Here is a 16,057-nt window from a genome sequence, read left to right as displayed (position 1 = left end):
AGATGCGGGTGGGTTTCCGCTCGTCTCATGGCGGCCCCGGTCCCCCTCGGCTGTTCGGCCGTCCCTTGCCGTAACCTGCCGCGGCCGTGACGGGCTCCGTACCGCTTCCTCGCAGTGCCGGCCGGAGGTCTATACGCCGGCCAACTTCACGGGGTGGCGGTGATGGATGAGCCCGGACTCGCGGTACGGAGGAAGAGCTGCCCCGGTTCTGTCCGCAAGCGGAGCCGGGCCCCGGTGCAGCCTAGCGCCAGTTGCTCGCCGGTGGATCGGAAGAGACTGAACTCCGCAGAGGAGCCCTTGGCGGAGCCCTCGGTACGGGGGTGGTGGGGTGCTGGCAGGCGTATCGAGGTGGAGGGAACACCGCCTGGGAGCATGGCTTGGCCCAGCCTCAGCCTGTGTGGTGTCTGTCAGGGAGTGCCTTACTTTGTATGAGGGGGGATGTAGCTTGGCTTTAGGCGGCATCTTGCCTACTTGTAGGTTAAGCTTCACTCACTGCAAGTTCACTTAGAAGTCAAGTTAGGTTTTCCTCATAACATCAGAAAAGCATATACATTTCTTCTGAAGTTGGGAGAGGCTTAAATGGTTTGCACCTTGTATGCGTTATACAAGTTATGCTGCGTTACTTTGGAGTGCTAATACTTTTTTTTTTTACAGTGTGGTAATGATAGCGAAGAAGATATGTTTGGTGACTATGACAGCTTCTGTGGAAATGATTCTTTGTTAGCTCAAGTTGATGATATAGAGCACAAATACCTGCAGGATGAAAAGCTGGCTATTAAACCCCCTGGAGAAATCATACCTGGGAATCTTCAGCCAGGACTTCCACAGAAGAAACAAGTTAATTTTTCTATTACAGAAAATACGGTTGTCCTTAAAGCTGACAAGGAGGATGCTTTCCAAGTGGGTGAAACTGATGCAGTGGATAACAATCAAGAACAGACTGACTCTATTTTAGATGAATTGCCATCATCACAACTTTTGTATTTTGAGAAAATGCATGAACTTTCTTCTGTTTCTAGAATATCTCCAGCCTCAGAAGGGAGGAATAAATGTGTGAATACTTCCTTAGAGAAAATCAGGAGTACATCATCTTTTTATCATGATGCTGAACACAGAAAGAGACCTACTGACTCTTCCTCAGACTCCAGGAGTGATTTATTTAAAACTGAAAGTCTTAAAGATCATCTGAAAAGTGCTATGACTGGAAATGCCAAAGCCCAGACTCTGCAGGTCTCTAAAACCAAGCAGCTTCAAGAAGCTGTTTTATCTGAAGAGATTTGTGTTGCTAGGAAAACTATTGAATCTTCTTCTGTTGATATAGGCCCTTTCTATGGATTACCTAGCAAAGTTAAAGATCTGTTCAGGCAATTTCGAGGGATTGAGATGCTTTATGGTAATGTAACTAACAGTTTGTTCAGAAAGAAAAAGAAATACTAGTGAAGAGTTACCTGTTTTACCCATTAACTAACAGTTTGTTCAGAAAGAAAAAGAAATACTAGTGAAGAGTTACCTGTTTTACCCATTAACACTGTAAAAATATTTAAGTTAAGGTAATATTTCATGTAAGCCATGTTGGAAAGTGGTCGTTTTATTAAGTGGTTATTTTGGGTGTTTAGGTGGGTAGGAAAGTTTGATACAGTCTATAGAATACTTTAGAAGTCTCAATCACTAACAGCTTTTAGTGGCCTATTGAAGAAAAACTCAAACACTAGACTTAAAGTAGTCTATAAGAAGCATAGGCATTGTTTTATGTTGATTAATATGCTGATGGGGGCTGCTAATACTTTTTTCTTAATATTGCAGAATGGCAGCATGATTGCTTAATGTTAGAATCTCTACAGCAAAGAAGGAATTTAATATACTCATTGCCAACTAGTGGTGGAAAAACACTTGTAGCTGAAATAATAATTCTCCAAGAATTACTCTGCAGACAGAAAGATGTTCTGATGATCCTGCCATTTGTTGCCATTGTCCAGGAAAAGGTCTGGATGCAGTGTTTCTGATACTGCTCATGTTCTCTGCTATGTCTTCCTACTTGGCTGGTTTTAACACTAATTTTAGCAAACTGCATAACTTTTATAAATACATGGTGGGAAGTTAGTATTTTCTCCTAAATGCTGCTCAGAGGGTCAGTAATTCTGTAGTAAAACAGACTTACAAAGGTGAGGATGCTGAGCCAGAAAATAAAGCATGCTGAATTATGAAATAATAGCTTGTTACAATGTTATGTATAGTTCTGCAGTTATCCTCTTGGCATAAGGAAAAGTTAATTTAGAGAATAGATGTAACTCAAGCTTGATAATATTTGTAAGCATTTCAGCTTTGCAGGTGGAAAAGGTAGTCATAGCTAATACGTTTTCACTTATCCAAGCAATTGATTATTTTGTGGGTTGGTTATATGCATGTTGAGTTCCTGAGGCAGCTCTAAAATGCAAGAGTGTGAGTTTGCTCTCTGATTTTTTTTTTTTTAATTTGTTTAAACAGGTTAGGGGTCTGTCAAGTTTTGGGATAGAATTGGGTTTCCTGGTTGAAGAATATGCAGGAAGTAAAGGAAGATTTCCACCAATCAGGAGGAGAATAAAAAAATCTCTTTATATTGCTACTATAGAAAAAGGACATGCTCTTGTGAATTCTTTAATTGAAACAGAAAGAATTGATGACCTCGGTCTTGTTGTAGTAGATGAGGTATGCTACAAGACTAACTAAGATTTATAATAGGCAAACTTTTATCTTTATAATATGTCATTATTAGCAAAGACTATTTTGTTGATTACTTGGTTTTTCTTTGAGTGTTTATCATCACTACTTAACTTTTCTGCATTGATACATAAGCCTGTAATATTGGAAGTTATTTTTCTTTAACTGAAGCATTTGTTGCTGTATCAGGAGAATGGATTCTATATTGAGGGATCTACTGTTAGTGATGAATTACTGATAGGTACTTGTCAATTAGACATTTCTAATTGATTAGAAACGTAAATAATCATGGAGAATGTATTTTATGACTTCCACAACTGGACTTTTAAATGTTGAAAACGTGACTGGTACTAATAATGACTGAATGAAATAACATTTGACTGGGAGAATTGCTCCTTATTCCGCTCATTAGTGGTGCAGCCAAGTTGTGCTGCTAAGGGTTGAATCACGTGTATAACATCTAACAGGGATGTTTAATTCATGGAATGCTTCAGCCTAACTGAGCTTACTTCAGTAGCTTCGAAACAGAAGACAGTTGAAGGATTAACTTGTTTTTTTGGAAGTAGCTGACTGCTAGAAATCTTTTTATATTAACTTCCACTGTAAGCGTTCCTTAAAACAGTTTGCTTGAGGCTGGTGAACACAAAGATCTCTATGCTGACTGTTTACTATCAGGAGTTAAGTGTATCACTTACGGTCTAATTAGATGGAAGGTAAATCTTGTTTTATGTATTTGCCCTTGGGTCTGTTTTTCCATGATTATTAAATGTTGTTTCAGTGAGGCTATACTTGTGGAAGAAGCTTGGCAGTCAGAATTTGCCAGAGGGATATAATGAGGAAGTAAGTCCATGATAATCCCTCTGTAATAGGCAGTCCTGTAATATTTATTTAGGACTTTAAAAAAGATATTGTATGTTTTAGAAATATTCTTAACTCAGTAACATTCTTGCATTTTCTCTTTCCTTTCTGTGTACAGTTGCATATGATTGGTGAGGGAAGTCGTGGAGCAACACTGGAAATGACTCTTGCAAAAATTCTTTATGCTAGTAGTAAGTCATGGCTGCAGTTAACATTATTAAAATATTGTAGTGATGGTATCTTTAGAGAGATATCATACTTTGTCTTTCAGGATTTGTGGTGTTCTGACTGCTAGGAATGACTCCACGCAGTAACAGTGTTTACTTATTTGTTAGTCAGTTGACCCTGTAATGGTGGACCAGGTGTTTCTGAAGCTTTTTCATACTTCTCTGGGATATCCTGAGTATTGACAAGTGCCTTCCATTTCTTTGTAAGAGTCTATTAGCCATTTCAGTTAAAAGCTTCTATAGAGAAGGGCTCTTTTTTATGTGTATACCTCAAGTAATATTTCTTAGTTATATCCCACTTCAGACTTGCTACTTTGGCATGTAAGAAGAGTAGCAATAAAGAAGCAGGCTTTTGAATTCAATATTGAGCATAAGTGTTTAAAATTGTGAGCATGGCAATAGTAAATTCATGTCAACTTCTGCCTTACAGAAAACACGCAAATCGTTGGAATGAGTGCAACTTTAAATAATGTTGGAGACCTGCAGAAGTTCCTGCAAGCGGAGTACTATACTAATAATTTTAGACCGGTCTGTATACAAGATACCATAATCTAGTAAAGATATTTGACTTCAAAATTATAGCTTGTCTATTTAGGATTGTATCCCAGCTTTATGCTTAATTTCGCAGTGTAATATAATGCCTGCTAATGCTTGCAGTTGTACTAATATCTATGCACTTGTAAATGCACAAATGCAAGTACCTTTATATCATGTTAAGCCACTTGTGTCAGTTTAAACCAATTCCTAAATTTCAACTACTTTGATAAATGATTATAGTTCTTTTAATATAACTAGAATTTGTACTACTGGTGGTTGAACACTGCCATGACAATGTTTTATGAGAAACATTGTTCATGAGAAACAACATTTCTTGTATTCTTCATTATAATCAGATGTTTTCTCAGGGCAAGCAATTAAAACAATGAACTCTAAACAATTTTTGATGGGCAGAGTGTGTTCTTGTGTGCATGCACGTATGTATGTATATGAAATGTGATGATTAGAAAAGACATCAGTAAGAGCTTAACCTTTAGAGAAGGCTTAACTAAAGTTTTTGTTCATGGCTTTATCTCCCTAGGTAGAATTAAAAGAATACATAAAGATACGAGACACTATTTATGCAGTTGACAGCAAAGCGGAAAATGGCTTTACTTTTTCACGTCTCCTTAATTTCAAGGTAGACCAGAAATGCTTATAGTTTCTTTGAAATATAGTTATGAAATGCACTATTTGACACAGATTTGTTTACAGATATTCTACAAAGAAATTATTTAAATAAGATAGTTCTTTTGTAATACGTATGAGAAGGAAAATGTTCGGCTTTGTGGAGAAAAATGCCTTTAAAATACTGAATGCTTAACTTGCTTTTCACTTCTTTACTGCTCTTTAAGGTAGAGGTTTCTTCAATATTTTGATATATGAAAAGGAATGGGTTTGAGTATTATATGTACCTAGTGCTTTATGGTTTTGGATAGATTTTTCTCATCAGTTGATCTTTTGGACTTGACCTTAGATGATACTGAAAGAAGACATCTTTCAGGGTTGTTTGTTTTTTTTTTTTTGGGTTTTATTTTCTTTTCCATTATTGCCTTTCATGAGCTAATTTCAACCTTTAAAAAGAAAAATGTGTGCTATAGTAGACTGCCAGTAATAGCAGAAGTATCAACACTGTGGTGTTGCTAAAAGAATTTGAAGTTTCAAGGGGAAAAAGCAAAGTGTTTGATTCTTATGTCCATGTATTCTTCAGTTCAAGATAGATGTGTTAATGAACTATTTTAAGTGAGGACTGGGGTAACTTATCTCACAATTTCTTGCATTTATGTTGTGTTAATGCAAATTTTTCTAGCAAAGGTTGAGAGCAAGTATTGAATACTTAGTTTATGACTTAATTTCTAAGTTTAAATGTTTGTCAATATCCATTTATGATAGTATTCTAGTAATCTGGAGAAAGCAGATCCTGACCACATTATTGCACTGGTTACTGAAGTTATTCCTAAATATTCCTGCCTAATCTTTTGTCCCACCAAAAAGAACTGTGAAAATGTGGCTTCAATGCTGTGCAAGTACCTCAAGAAGTAAGTATTTCTCATGTTTTTTTTAATTATATATGGAATAAATGGTCAGGGTATAACTTCAGTAGTTTGCAAGTGACTTTCCCTGGTGATCAGAAATAAATATTTTGAATATGGAATCATGTAAAGTTGCTAATTGCATAAATGATAGCAAACTGCTTGAGGCTTATTAAACAAATGTTTTAACAAACAAAATCCCCTAATTAAAAAAACCCACCTTAGTTAATAAAATGGTTATTAGAGAACAAGTAAAGAAAAAAGGAAAAGCATGCTACACTAATCTAACCTTGTGCCCCTTTGGCACTGGTGTCTGCAGGCTTAGAAAATGAACATTTTCTCTATAACCTAGTATATGAAAGTTGTAAAATCTAAACCAGGCTTTGTTAATAAAGAAAGTAAGACTCATATATGGTATCATTTAATTGTGATTTTATCAACTCCTAATGGTCTAGCCGAGTTAAATTTTATGTAGGAACAAATTATAGTCAAATAAATAATAACTCTCCCTCACTATTAAAATTGAAACCATTTTGATATATCTGTAACATCCACTACAAGCTCATACTGGCCCTGTTTCCTTTCTTCAGTGCACTTGATACTCACATCCAGTCAGAATTTAATCCCTTCTGTACTTGTGCTTACAAGCAATAAAAGAGTTCCGTTGCAACGTAATCATTCTCCTGTGTATTGCTATTTCAAAATTATGGAGAATAACTATTTCTCTGACATAGATGTTAGAGGTATGGATAATGAACAGAAATAGACAGTAAACATGTCTCTTGATTTTATTTTTTAATTTTATTTTCTAAGTAGTTAATGATTGATCTGAAAAAATAGGTAAGTGTAAATAAATGCTTTTCCTCCTCCAAGAGAATTTAGAGCTCACAGGGAGAAAGAGAAACAAGATCTCATCAAGAACCTAAAGTATATTGGAAATGGAAGTGTCTGTCCTATTCTGAAGCAAACGGTTCCTTTTGGTATTGCCTATCATCATAGTGGCCTTACAAATGATGAAAGAAAAATTATAGAAGAAGCATATTCTGCAGGTGTCCTGTGTCTGCTTGCTTGCACAGCTACTTTAGCTGCTGGAGTCAACCTGCCAGCCAGAAGGTTAGTAACTGAAACATACTTCATTGTTGCATTGATTTTTCTTGCTTTGTAAAAAGGTTTCTTTAGTAAGTTGGAAATATTGATGCTATTTAAAGTATGTTCTGCTTTTACTAACAAATTAGATGCACAGGGGATTTAGTGTTCAACTCGGGACACAAGATTGCAAAGCTTTTACACAGGAGAATATGAATTGGTATCAAGTTGCTCAGAATGCATAGCTGAAAGGCATTTACTGAATTAAAAAAATGTGAAGAAACCAAGGGTATGCTTTGTATTTTATAGTATTATCCAGAAGAGTAAGAAATTCATAGTGGTTTCTTTGGATATTGTCCTAAGAATAGTGTTTAAATCGTGACATTTTTCTAAGGAGATACAGTTTGAATATGTTTTAATGCAAAAAATATTTAATATTTTCTTACACAAGTGCTGAAGACATGGTGCTGTACTCTCACCAGAGACTGTTTATTAACAATTCATTTTTGTGTGTATGTATGTTGGAATGATGCATTTGAGGGGAGGCAAAAAATTGATACAAGTATTGTCCTACTAGCATAACTGATGAATGATCAGTGTAGCTTATGTTTTGTGCAGGGTTTATTTTATATCTCAGTGGCTTTCATCTTAAACTCCAACCTCTGAATAAAGACTAGTTCCAAAGGTTCTGCAAAACATAATAAACATGCCTTGTCATTCAGTAAATCTTAAATTGTTAAAAGTTTTCTGTTCAAACAGATGCATTTGGTTTTAATTATTTACTAAGCAAGGGACATATATAAAGAATGTATTTAAAATTTTATTGCTGCTTAGTAATTCTAATATAAAGCGTAACTTATTGAAGACCTCTTCACAGGGTTATTCTCAGAGCTCCTTATGTTGCTAATGACTTCCTGAAGAAAAACCAGTATAAGCAAATGATTGGCAGAGCTGGTCGAGCTGGTATTGACAGTGCTGGAGAAAGCATTCTCATAGTGCAAGAGAAAGACAAACACTTGGTAATTTTTATAAAGCTATTGATAATTTAAATTGTTGGATTAATCTGGTGGGATAAACAGGAGGAGCTGAAATGCCTAGCTCAATTTTTGTTCACTTCTTAATGTTGCATGTATTTGACTTACGTAATAATACCTGTAACTTGCCTTTATGTGGCTTGTTTTCAGATGTGAACTGTAAACTTTTAGATGCCTATACTTATTTTCTTTAAAGCTGAATCATGCATATCAATATTTTTAAATGTGTGAAACTAGTGCATAAATCTTTTCTCTGAGCTACTATATTTCTTGCTCTTTTTAGGTTCAGGGTTTAATTAACAGTCCTTTGGAGAATTGTTACAGCAATCTTCTGCTGGAGTTGACCAAGGGGATGCAGACTCTGTTGTTATCTTTGGTTGGATTGAAGGTATCAGTTAACTCTTCTGTGTGAGTAACTCAAGTGCTTGACAATACAAAGAGAATCTTATCTGTTAATTTTTTAGGGAAAAATAGACCTTTTAAACATACTGGCTTACAAGCTCAAAACAGCTTCTAGTTGGATAAAAAGAACAAAGATTTGATTAGTCTTACTTAACTCGAATATCATGTTATGTAATTAACTGATAATTTCCTTATGTGTAAAAACCAAAGCTACCATATGATACATTATCGTATTAATAACATTTCCATTTCTAATACTTGATTCAAACTAGAAACAAGTTAACATGATGCAGTAGCTAGAATAATAGAACAGATGGAGAGCAATCCATCCAGTCCATCATAAGTTGTCTATCATTTTATTTGTTCCCACGTAATTCTATGGAAACATTAACAGGATATCCAGCTACTTCTATAGACAGTTTTTTTTCCATATAGCTTATAGGATGTGTAAAATGACACCTTAACATTCTAATCTCTTGCAAAACTGATGCAGATAGCAGTTACTTATGAAGAGGTCAACAATTTTATGTGTGGTACATTGCTGGGTGTTCAGAAGCAGCTGCTGTCTAAAGAGAGGAGCCTCTCGGAGATAATTAAAGATGGGCTAGAAAAACTAATAGAAAAAGGACTCCTAAAAGGAAGAATATCTGAGAAGGACAGCCATTCCAAATGTACACTAACAGTCACACCGCTGGGTAAAGCTACATATAAAGGTAAGACTTTTTTTCTATTCTTATTATAATCTTTATTTCAGCAAACCCTTTCATCTCAGCCTTATTTCAGTTTAGTATATTTTCCCATCTTCAGTCTGAAACTGTAGCGAAAAATAAGTTGTAGAGAGACAAATTTGATTGCTAAATAATGTGCTGGCTGAACATGATGGGAATGAAATGTAATAACATTGATCACAGTGGGAGTAAAAGCAAAACTCTATCCCAAAAAAAAGTGATTTAAAGATTTGATTTAGTGGTTGTACTCAAAATGCCTCACAACCTCATAATTCACTGTTATGAACAGTTATTGTGAACAGGGGAATGTCTTGGCCTAGAGGGAAGCTTAGGAGGGAAAGAAAACATATGACATGTAGACCCATTGTAATAAAGTTGTATTTTATTATGTATCATACAGTGCACAGTTGTACACTGTAATAAAGTATCAGGAAGTTGTTTTTCTGTCATAGCATAAAGATACAGGGTATGGAATGCCATTGGAATAGAGTGAGTCTCTGAAACACATTCCTTCAATCTACAAGATTTGTTCCAGGATTTCTTTAAAGCCAAGGCAGTTCACAGACACTCCAAAACCACATCCTGAATGGACATAGATGGAAATAGATGACTGTCTTTCATCAGTTCTTGTTTCACTGCTCATGTTAGAGCAATTACTCAGGTTACAACTGTCTGTCTTCAATTCAGATGGCATAACAAGCTGTTATGGAAGATAAAGGAAATGTTGATTCTATGTTAAAGTCTACGACATTAACTGTGTATGCCTGTTTAAAGTTGCAGTACATTGTGTGCTTATTATAGGGTCTATAGACTTGGCATACTGCAATGTTCTTTATAGAGAACTGAAGAAAGGTTTGGAAGGGCTGATTCTTGAGAGCAATCTTCATCTTTTGTACCTGACAACTCCATATGATACAACTTCTAACTGTAGCCCAGATTGGCTGATATACTTGAGACAGGTGAGAATTTACTAGCAAACATGCATCGGGGCATGTAGTAATACTGATTATTAAATTTTAAGTAAGTTTATGCTTGTAGAAAATGCAGATAGTGGGGTAGCAATTTGATGAAAAGTTAAGATATGCTACTTTATTTTCACTCGCAGGGCAGAAGTGCTGTCTTTTATTACATAAAAACCTAAGTTCTCTTCTGCATCTGTAATATTTGATCCTCTCTGGGGGAAACAGTGGCAGAAACACATCTTTTGAGTTGCCAGTACTCCAGATCCTGACTCTAGCCTTGAGCCTAGCCTTGCCATCACTGGAGTCTGGTCAGTCCTAAATCAGTGCTTTCTTATGAACTAGTTATATGTAACTACATCATGGTAGACTGCAAGAAAACCACTATTAAATGTATCAAGAGCCATATTTACCTTCTAATGCTCACTCATTTAATCTCTAATTTTGGGAGCAAAATCCACTCCAGAATGTTGTAAAACATCTTGATCCTTGATATACGTCTAATACTTAACTCCAGCCACAATTGTAACTATTACACTGTGACCAATACCTTCCTACAGACTGTTTATGCTTATGTCAGCCGATCAGCACAGCCCTTAACCTAGTCTTGCACACTCTGTAAGATCCAACCATAGTTAAATTCCTCTCTTTATTGTAAAGTGCTGTATACTAAGGATAGCCCTAATACCTATTTAATTTTGTTAAAATGTAGCATTCAGAGATTGACAGTTACAGATAATTCAAACAAGTAGGCAAAGAAGTTGCAGATCTGACTTTAGTGACTCTACTAGCCTAGTGACTGAAGTACTATACAGAGATATTACAAAACATTATTTCACTTCAAGTAGTAGGTTTATGTTTTCTATAATATTAAGAGAATTAAATATCTGAAAATTCTTTATAAAATCTTATTTTAGTTCAACCAACTAAGTGGAGCAGAGCAAAAAGTAGCAGATATTGTGGGAGTACCTGAAAGCTTTATTACAAAAAAAGCTTCTGGCCAAGCTATCAGAAAGGTAGGCTGGAGATTTCTCATACCTAAGATCACAGTTAAGTCATTTAATTTGGTTATTTACAAATTCTAGATTATTTTTCTGTTAGTATTCTTTATTGCTGTTGTATTTATTAAGTTTCTTTTAACCTCATTGGTTGGTTTTCTTAGTGTTATTTAATGTCATTGGGTATAATATAGTCATGTTTTAAAGACAGGAAGGAGTAGAGGTGAAAATAACTTCCTTGTAGCACTAACAGAGTATCTTGAATATGATATTGGCTCTGAATTCTGACTTGCTTTATTCCTAGAATGTGGACAGTGCTGTGGTAAACAGGCTCTACCTGTCATTTGTCCTTTACACTCTACTGAAAGAGACCAATATATGGAGTGTTTCAGAGAAATTTAATATGTCCCGGGGATATGTGCAAAATCTCCTTAATTCTGCTGCCTCATTCGCCTCATGTGTTCTACGCTTCTGTGAGGTAGTGTGTTAATGAATTCCAATAAATTCGTTGGGATTTGCAAGATCTGGAGTCTTGTTCTCTTACAACACCTGCATTCAGTTCTAATGTATTTCACCTTTCCTGTTCAATTTTTCCTGTTCAGAAAAGCATGTTCATACAGTGATATTTCTTATATTAAAAGTAAGCTTTATGCACAGAGAAAATATACAAAGTGTACAGTGCACTGAAAGGTTTACCTTTCTCTTGGAAATAAGGCCATCTGGTTGTGGAATGTCATCTCAGGAAAACAGCTTTGGGATGTTTAGCTGAAGAGTGCTGAATACAACTCTGAAAGGATAACCAGAAATAGCAGTGCTTCCCCTGTCTAAAAGCCAAATATATGCTTGTTGCCATAGCAGAGCTCTTATTAGTCATACCCCCCAATACAGAACTTAGGATTGGATTTTTAATTCTATTTATCTCTGCAGGAATTGGAAGAATTCTGGGTTTACAAAGCTTTGCTGACAGAACTTACCAAGCGGCTGACATACTGTGTTAAGACAGAACTCATCCCTCTGATGGAGGTAGCAGGTGTTCTAGAGGTTAGTAAACCTGGCTTTATGAGATTTTCCCAATATAAACTAGTATGCTCTGTGTTACTGTGCCTTATCTGGAAGACCAAGCTAGTGCTTTTTTGAGAATTTGGCATAGTGCAGATATCCCACGACAGTCCTGGAGGCTGGGGGAAAAGTGGTCTGTTGGGGAAATGTGAGCTGGAGCCAAGGATGTTTTTCTTCTGGCTGCTGCCACAGCAACAGTGAAAAATCCTGTATTTGAACAATAATCTAGCTGTATACTCAGTTAGAAAACAGAGTGCAGGTTTCTTGTGGTAAAGGATTCTTGAGTAAAGAGAAACAATAATTTACATATTTAGTTACATTACAAGATCCTCACAGAAATATGTGAAGTCCTGTTCGGAACTTAGGCTTTTACAACCACTTGCAGTGTTGCCTATGTTCTAAGTAAGAAGCTTACTCAGTCTCTGAATCAAAGACTCCTATGAAAGTAGAAAATCTTTTTGGGCTTCAGGGCAAGGTTATAAGTAATTACTGGATTCCTTTGCAAAATTGCCTACCTAGCGTGTACAACCTGTCGTAGAATCAGTTTGTCAGCAACCATTGAATTTGGTGGCCAGAAGGCTTTATTCCAAGGAACAAAACAGTGAAGACTTAGAGCTTAATGGTGTCTTTTGTAGCTGGATTTTCTGAATTAGATGCAAGAGGCAAGTAGTCTTTTTGATGGCTCATTCCATAGGGGAGTATTTCTGTGTAAGGGGTAAATCAGCCTCAACAGAGCATGATTCTATGAAAATTTTATTTTAAGGCTGACTCTTGAAAATTACTGCTGTAATTAAGGTATTTCTGCACTGGAGTTAAAACTGTGCCATAGCTGATATTTGTAGCAGATTAAATTGTCATCTTGAGCAGACATAATTTGCTTAGATTTCTGTGCAGGAAATGATAAAATCAATCTTGAGGTTACTGTAGTGAAAGAGAGTTATTTTCTGCATGCTTGTACAGTTTTCAAAGAGCTATCTAAAACCTTTTCATGGGGTTTAAGTCACTAGTGGGGAAGGATTTTGTGTCATCAGTCATACTATGCATATAGCAGACAAATAGGTCACAGAAAATATTTGCTGGCAATTGGTAGTTATTTTTGGTAAGATTGACACCTGGTTCACATCAATGAACATGCATAGTCCTCAGTTACCCTGGAGAAACATAATGTATTGTAAGCCATTACCTGTTAAATGCTAAAGAAACACATATGCCATCAAATAAATGTCTTTCTATTCCTTCTTGTCTTTAAAAGAGGCAAGAGGGAGGGAAAAAACAAAAGGTAATTGACCAGATGTGTGAAGTTGCAGTAGTTGCTCATCAAATGGGTATTGTTTCATAACTCAGGATATAAAGGCCTTGGGTATACAAATTACTCCAGTACTAGTGTAGAAATGCATTTTAATTTAAACTGTGAAGTTTCAGCAGTACTTGTTTTGCAAAAGAGATGTTTGCCCAAAGGCCCTCTGTTAAGCAGATACTGCATGGCTACCTTACATAGCAGCAGGATCAAACCAAGTCAGGAGAAGCAGATAGTGCACAAACCATTATACTGGTGATAATCAAGTTCTAGACAGTCTTCTGTGATGTGTATCTCTCTGCTATGTGTGAGATCACAGACATGACTTCACATGAAACTAGAGAAATAAAAAAGATACTGTTAAACTGAAAGACATTTGTAAGTTTGCAACAGGGAAGTATAGTCTTCTGGAATTCTCTGAAGGCTCTGTTATGTGAAAATTCTGTGGGGGGGGAAAATATGGACAAAATCTTTCACTTGGACATCATCAAATAATGTGACAATCATTCCTGTCAGTGGTAGTGAATGCAGAGAATATGATAACAAAAAAAAGACAGTAGAGTCAGTATCATCTAGGCTCAGAGAAAATGGTGACAACTGGGTTCTGAAGAGCTGGATAAGATTGTATTGGGAGATAAATCTCAGCAGTAAAGCTGTATTTTGGGGAGGTGTGATTCTCAGGGAGTATTCATGTTCTTAGGAGAATAATTCAGAGTTGGATTAATAGGCAGAAATTACATGTTTTAGGTTGGCACAGAGATTGGTACTTAATGGCAATTCTTACTGCCTCTTCTAATAGGCTAACAACTTTGAACTTGCAGGCACGAGCAAAACAGCTTTATAATGCAGGGTACAAAACTTTAGCACACTTGGCTAATGCAGATCCAGAAACTCTGGTCAAGATGATTGATCACTTGTCACGACGCCAAGCCAAACAAATTGTTTCATCTGCAAAGGTAAGTTAGAAAGAAAGCTATAAAAGCCTGCTTCAGAACCTCAGTATGTCAAAAGTGGGTGTTTGAATGACTTTAAAAGTGAAGGATTCAAATTACTAATAAAGGCATTCGTGGATATTTGTGATCCAAATAAGAATATGTATTAAGAATATTGAAATATTTTCTTGACAATATAATTTATCTAAGATGGTTAAGAGTAACAAATTGAGCAGTTGCTGACCTTCAAGCTTTTGGTAAAGTAAGGGAATGGCTAGAATAAAATGAATGGGTGGGTGGTGTGAAAAAAACTATGCAGTCAACAACAAAGTCTTGGTTTATATATTCTCATGGAGTAAAAGTAAGTTTAGATCATGGCTGTTCATAGTTGTTGCAGGCTCCTTACTCCTTTTTTGCTGCTGTATGAGCCAAAAAAAGGGATATATGTGGATTCCTCATCAGTGCCAAATGCAGCAATCTAGCTTATTCTCATGCTCGGATATTAAACTGATGGAGTTTTCTCTAACTGGGAAGTTAAGAATAATACTTGTATGTGTTATGCTATGCTTGCTACTGGGGAACTGTTACATGCCAGCTGTCAGCAACAAACAGCTCAGAGTAGTGGATTAAATAGTTACTAATATCAGGGGTCCCTATATGTCTGATGTAAAATGCTGTAGTAAGAAATTTTGTATAAGGCAAGAACTTGGTAATTTGGCAGGCACTACTTACAGGTATTTATTCCAGTGTGGACAACAAATACCTGTTATAGGTGCCTCTGCTAACAGTTCTAGACAAAACTGTTCATATTCTGTTATATTTAGCATATTAGGTGGTGGCAGAACTGAGGAAACCAAGTGTGTACAGTATGAATTTTTGTGTTAGTGTTTTTCATATGGATATACACTAAAAAGTAAAAAACGCTGGTGGTAGCACTTGTGAAAATGTTAGTCCTTTGCAGCAAAGGTACCGTAGTCCTGTGAGCAGCCACAAAAGAAGTTTTTTACAGACCAGATGCAAGCTTGGAAAGCAACATTGGTGTGTTAACCTAACCGATAGCTAATGCTTATATTCATTTTTTCAGGGGGGTTTTGTGTTCATTTTATTTTTTCCCATTATAGATGCTGCTGAGTGAAAAAGCTGAGGCTTTGCAAGAAGAAGTTGAAGAACTCTTAAAGGTGCCTACAGATATCCCAGAGACCTACTGACCAGGAAGAAAAATCATGAATGCAGAAATTGGCATATTTTAAAATTTTTAACTTTGCTATGTGAAGCTGCTGTAATTATAATAAATACTTATATCTTTTGTATACCTCATTTTAGTGTGAGTTCAGAATGTGTCTTGGAAAGTTGACTTCATTTGGAGGTTTTGATTGAACCTCTTGAGCAACAGGCTAGAATCAAAAGATATGCTCTTAATTCATTCCTGGTTCTAGAAATAGCCCTTGGAGTGCTTTGAAGCTGCCTGGTGTGCACTTCTGCCTAGAGACTGGGTTCGTAGCTGACTTAAATAATGTGTATACATTGGATATTCCCTTTAGGACACATGTTTGAGTGGGCTAATCCAAAATTGCTATTTGCAGGAATCCCTGTACTCTAGGTGTTGCCTAATGGAAGGAGAAAGTGAGTTGCAACTCCTGACAAAGTGGTCCCAGATTTCTGTAAGGAATTATAAATGATGCCTAATTTAAGGCATGTTAAAAGATGCAAA

The 16,057-nt window shown here is 36.2% G+C and overlaps 1 protein-coding gene across 5 annotated transcripts; it reads left to right on the top strand.

Annotated features, from left to right (window-relative positions):
* Positions 1-14: 14 nt before the first annotated feature.
* HELQ (helicase, POLQ like) lies at positions 15-15,663 on the top strand. Of its 5 annotated transcripts, none has more exons than XM_031046784.2 (18): positions 15-312; positions 655-1,393; positions 1,804-1,982; positions 2,485-2,685; positions 3,674-3,746; positions 4,213-4,310; positions 4,861-4,959; positions 5,814-5,857; positions 6,725-6,964; positions 7,803-7,956; positions 8,255-8,359; positions 8,867-9,086; positions 9,903-10,060; positions 10,978-11,076; positions 11,363-11,536; positions 11,986-12,099; positions 14,236-14,370; positions 15,468-15,663. In XM_031046784.2, the coding sequence occupies exons 1-18, from the start codon at positions 163-165 to the stop codon at positions 15,552-15,554; spliced, it is 3,069 nt and encodes a 1,022-aa protein (XP_030902644.2). In that variant the 5' UTR covers positions 15-162; the 3' UTR covers positions 15,555-15,663. The 5 variants fall into 5 exon arrangements, with proteins under 5 accessions (XP_030902644.2, XP_030902643.2, XP_030902642.2 ...); XM_031046783.2 differs by having other exon boundaries at positions 5,712-5,857; positions 7,815-7,956; XM_031046782.2 differs by having other exon boundaries at positions 5,712-5,857.
* The last annotated feature ends 394 nt before the right edge of the window (positions 15,664-16,057 follow it).

This window comes from Melopsittacus undulatus, chromosome 7 (assembly GCF_012275295.1).
Source record: "Melopsittacus undulatus isolate bMelUnd1 chromosome 7, bMelUnd1.mat.Z, whole genome shotgun sequence".
In the NCBI taxonomy this organism is placed as follows: domain Eukaryota; kingdom Metazoa; phylum Chordata; class Aves; order Psittaciformes; family Psittaculidae; genus Melopsittacus; species Melopsittacus undulatus.
Note: the sequence above shows the minus strand (reverse complement) of the source record. Positions and strands in the feature narration are given on the sequence as shown.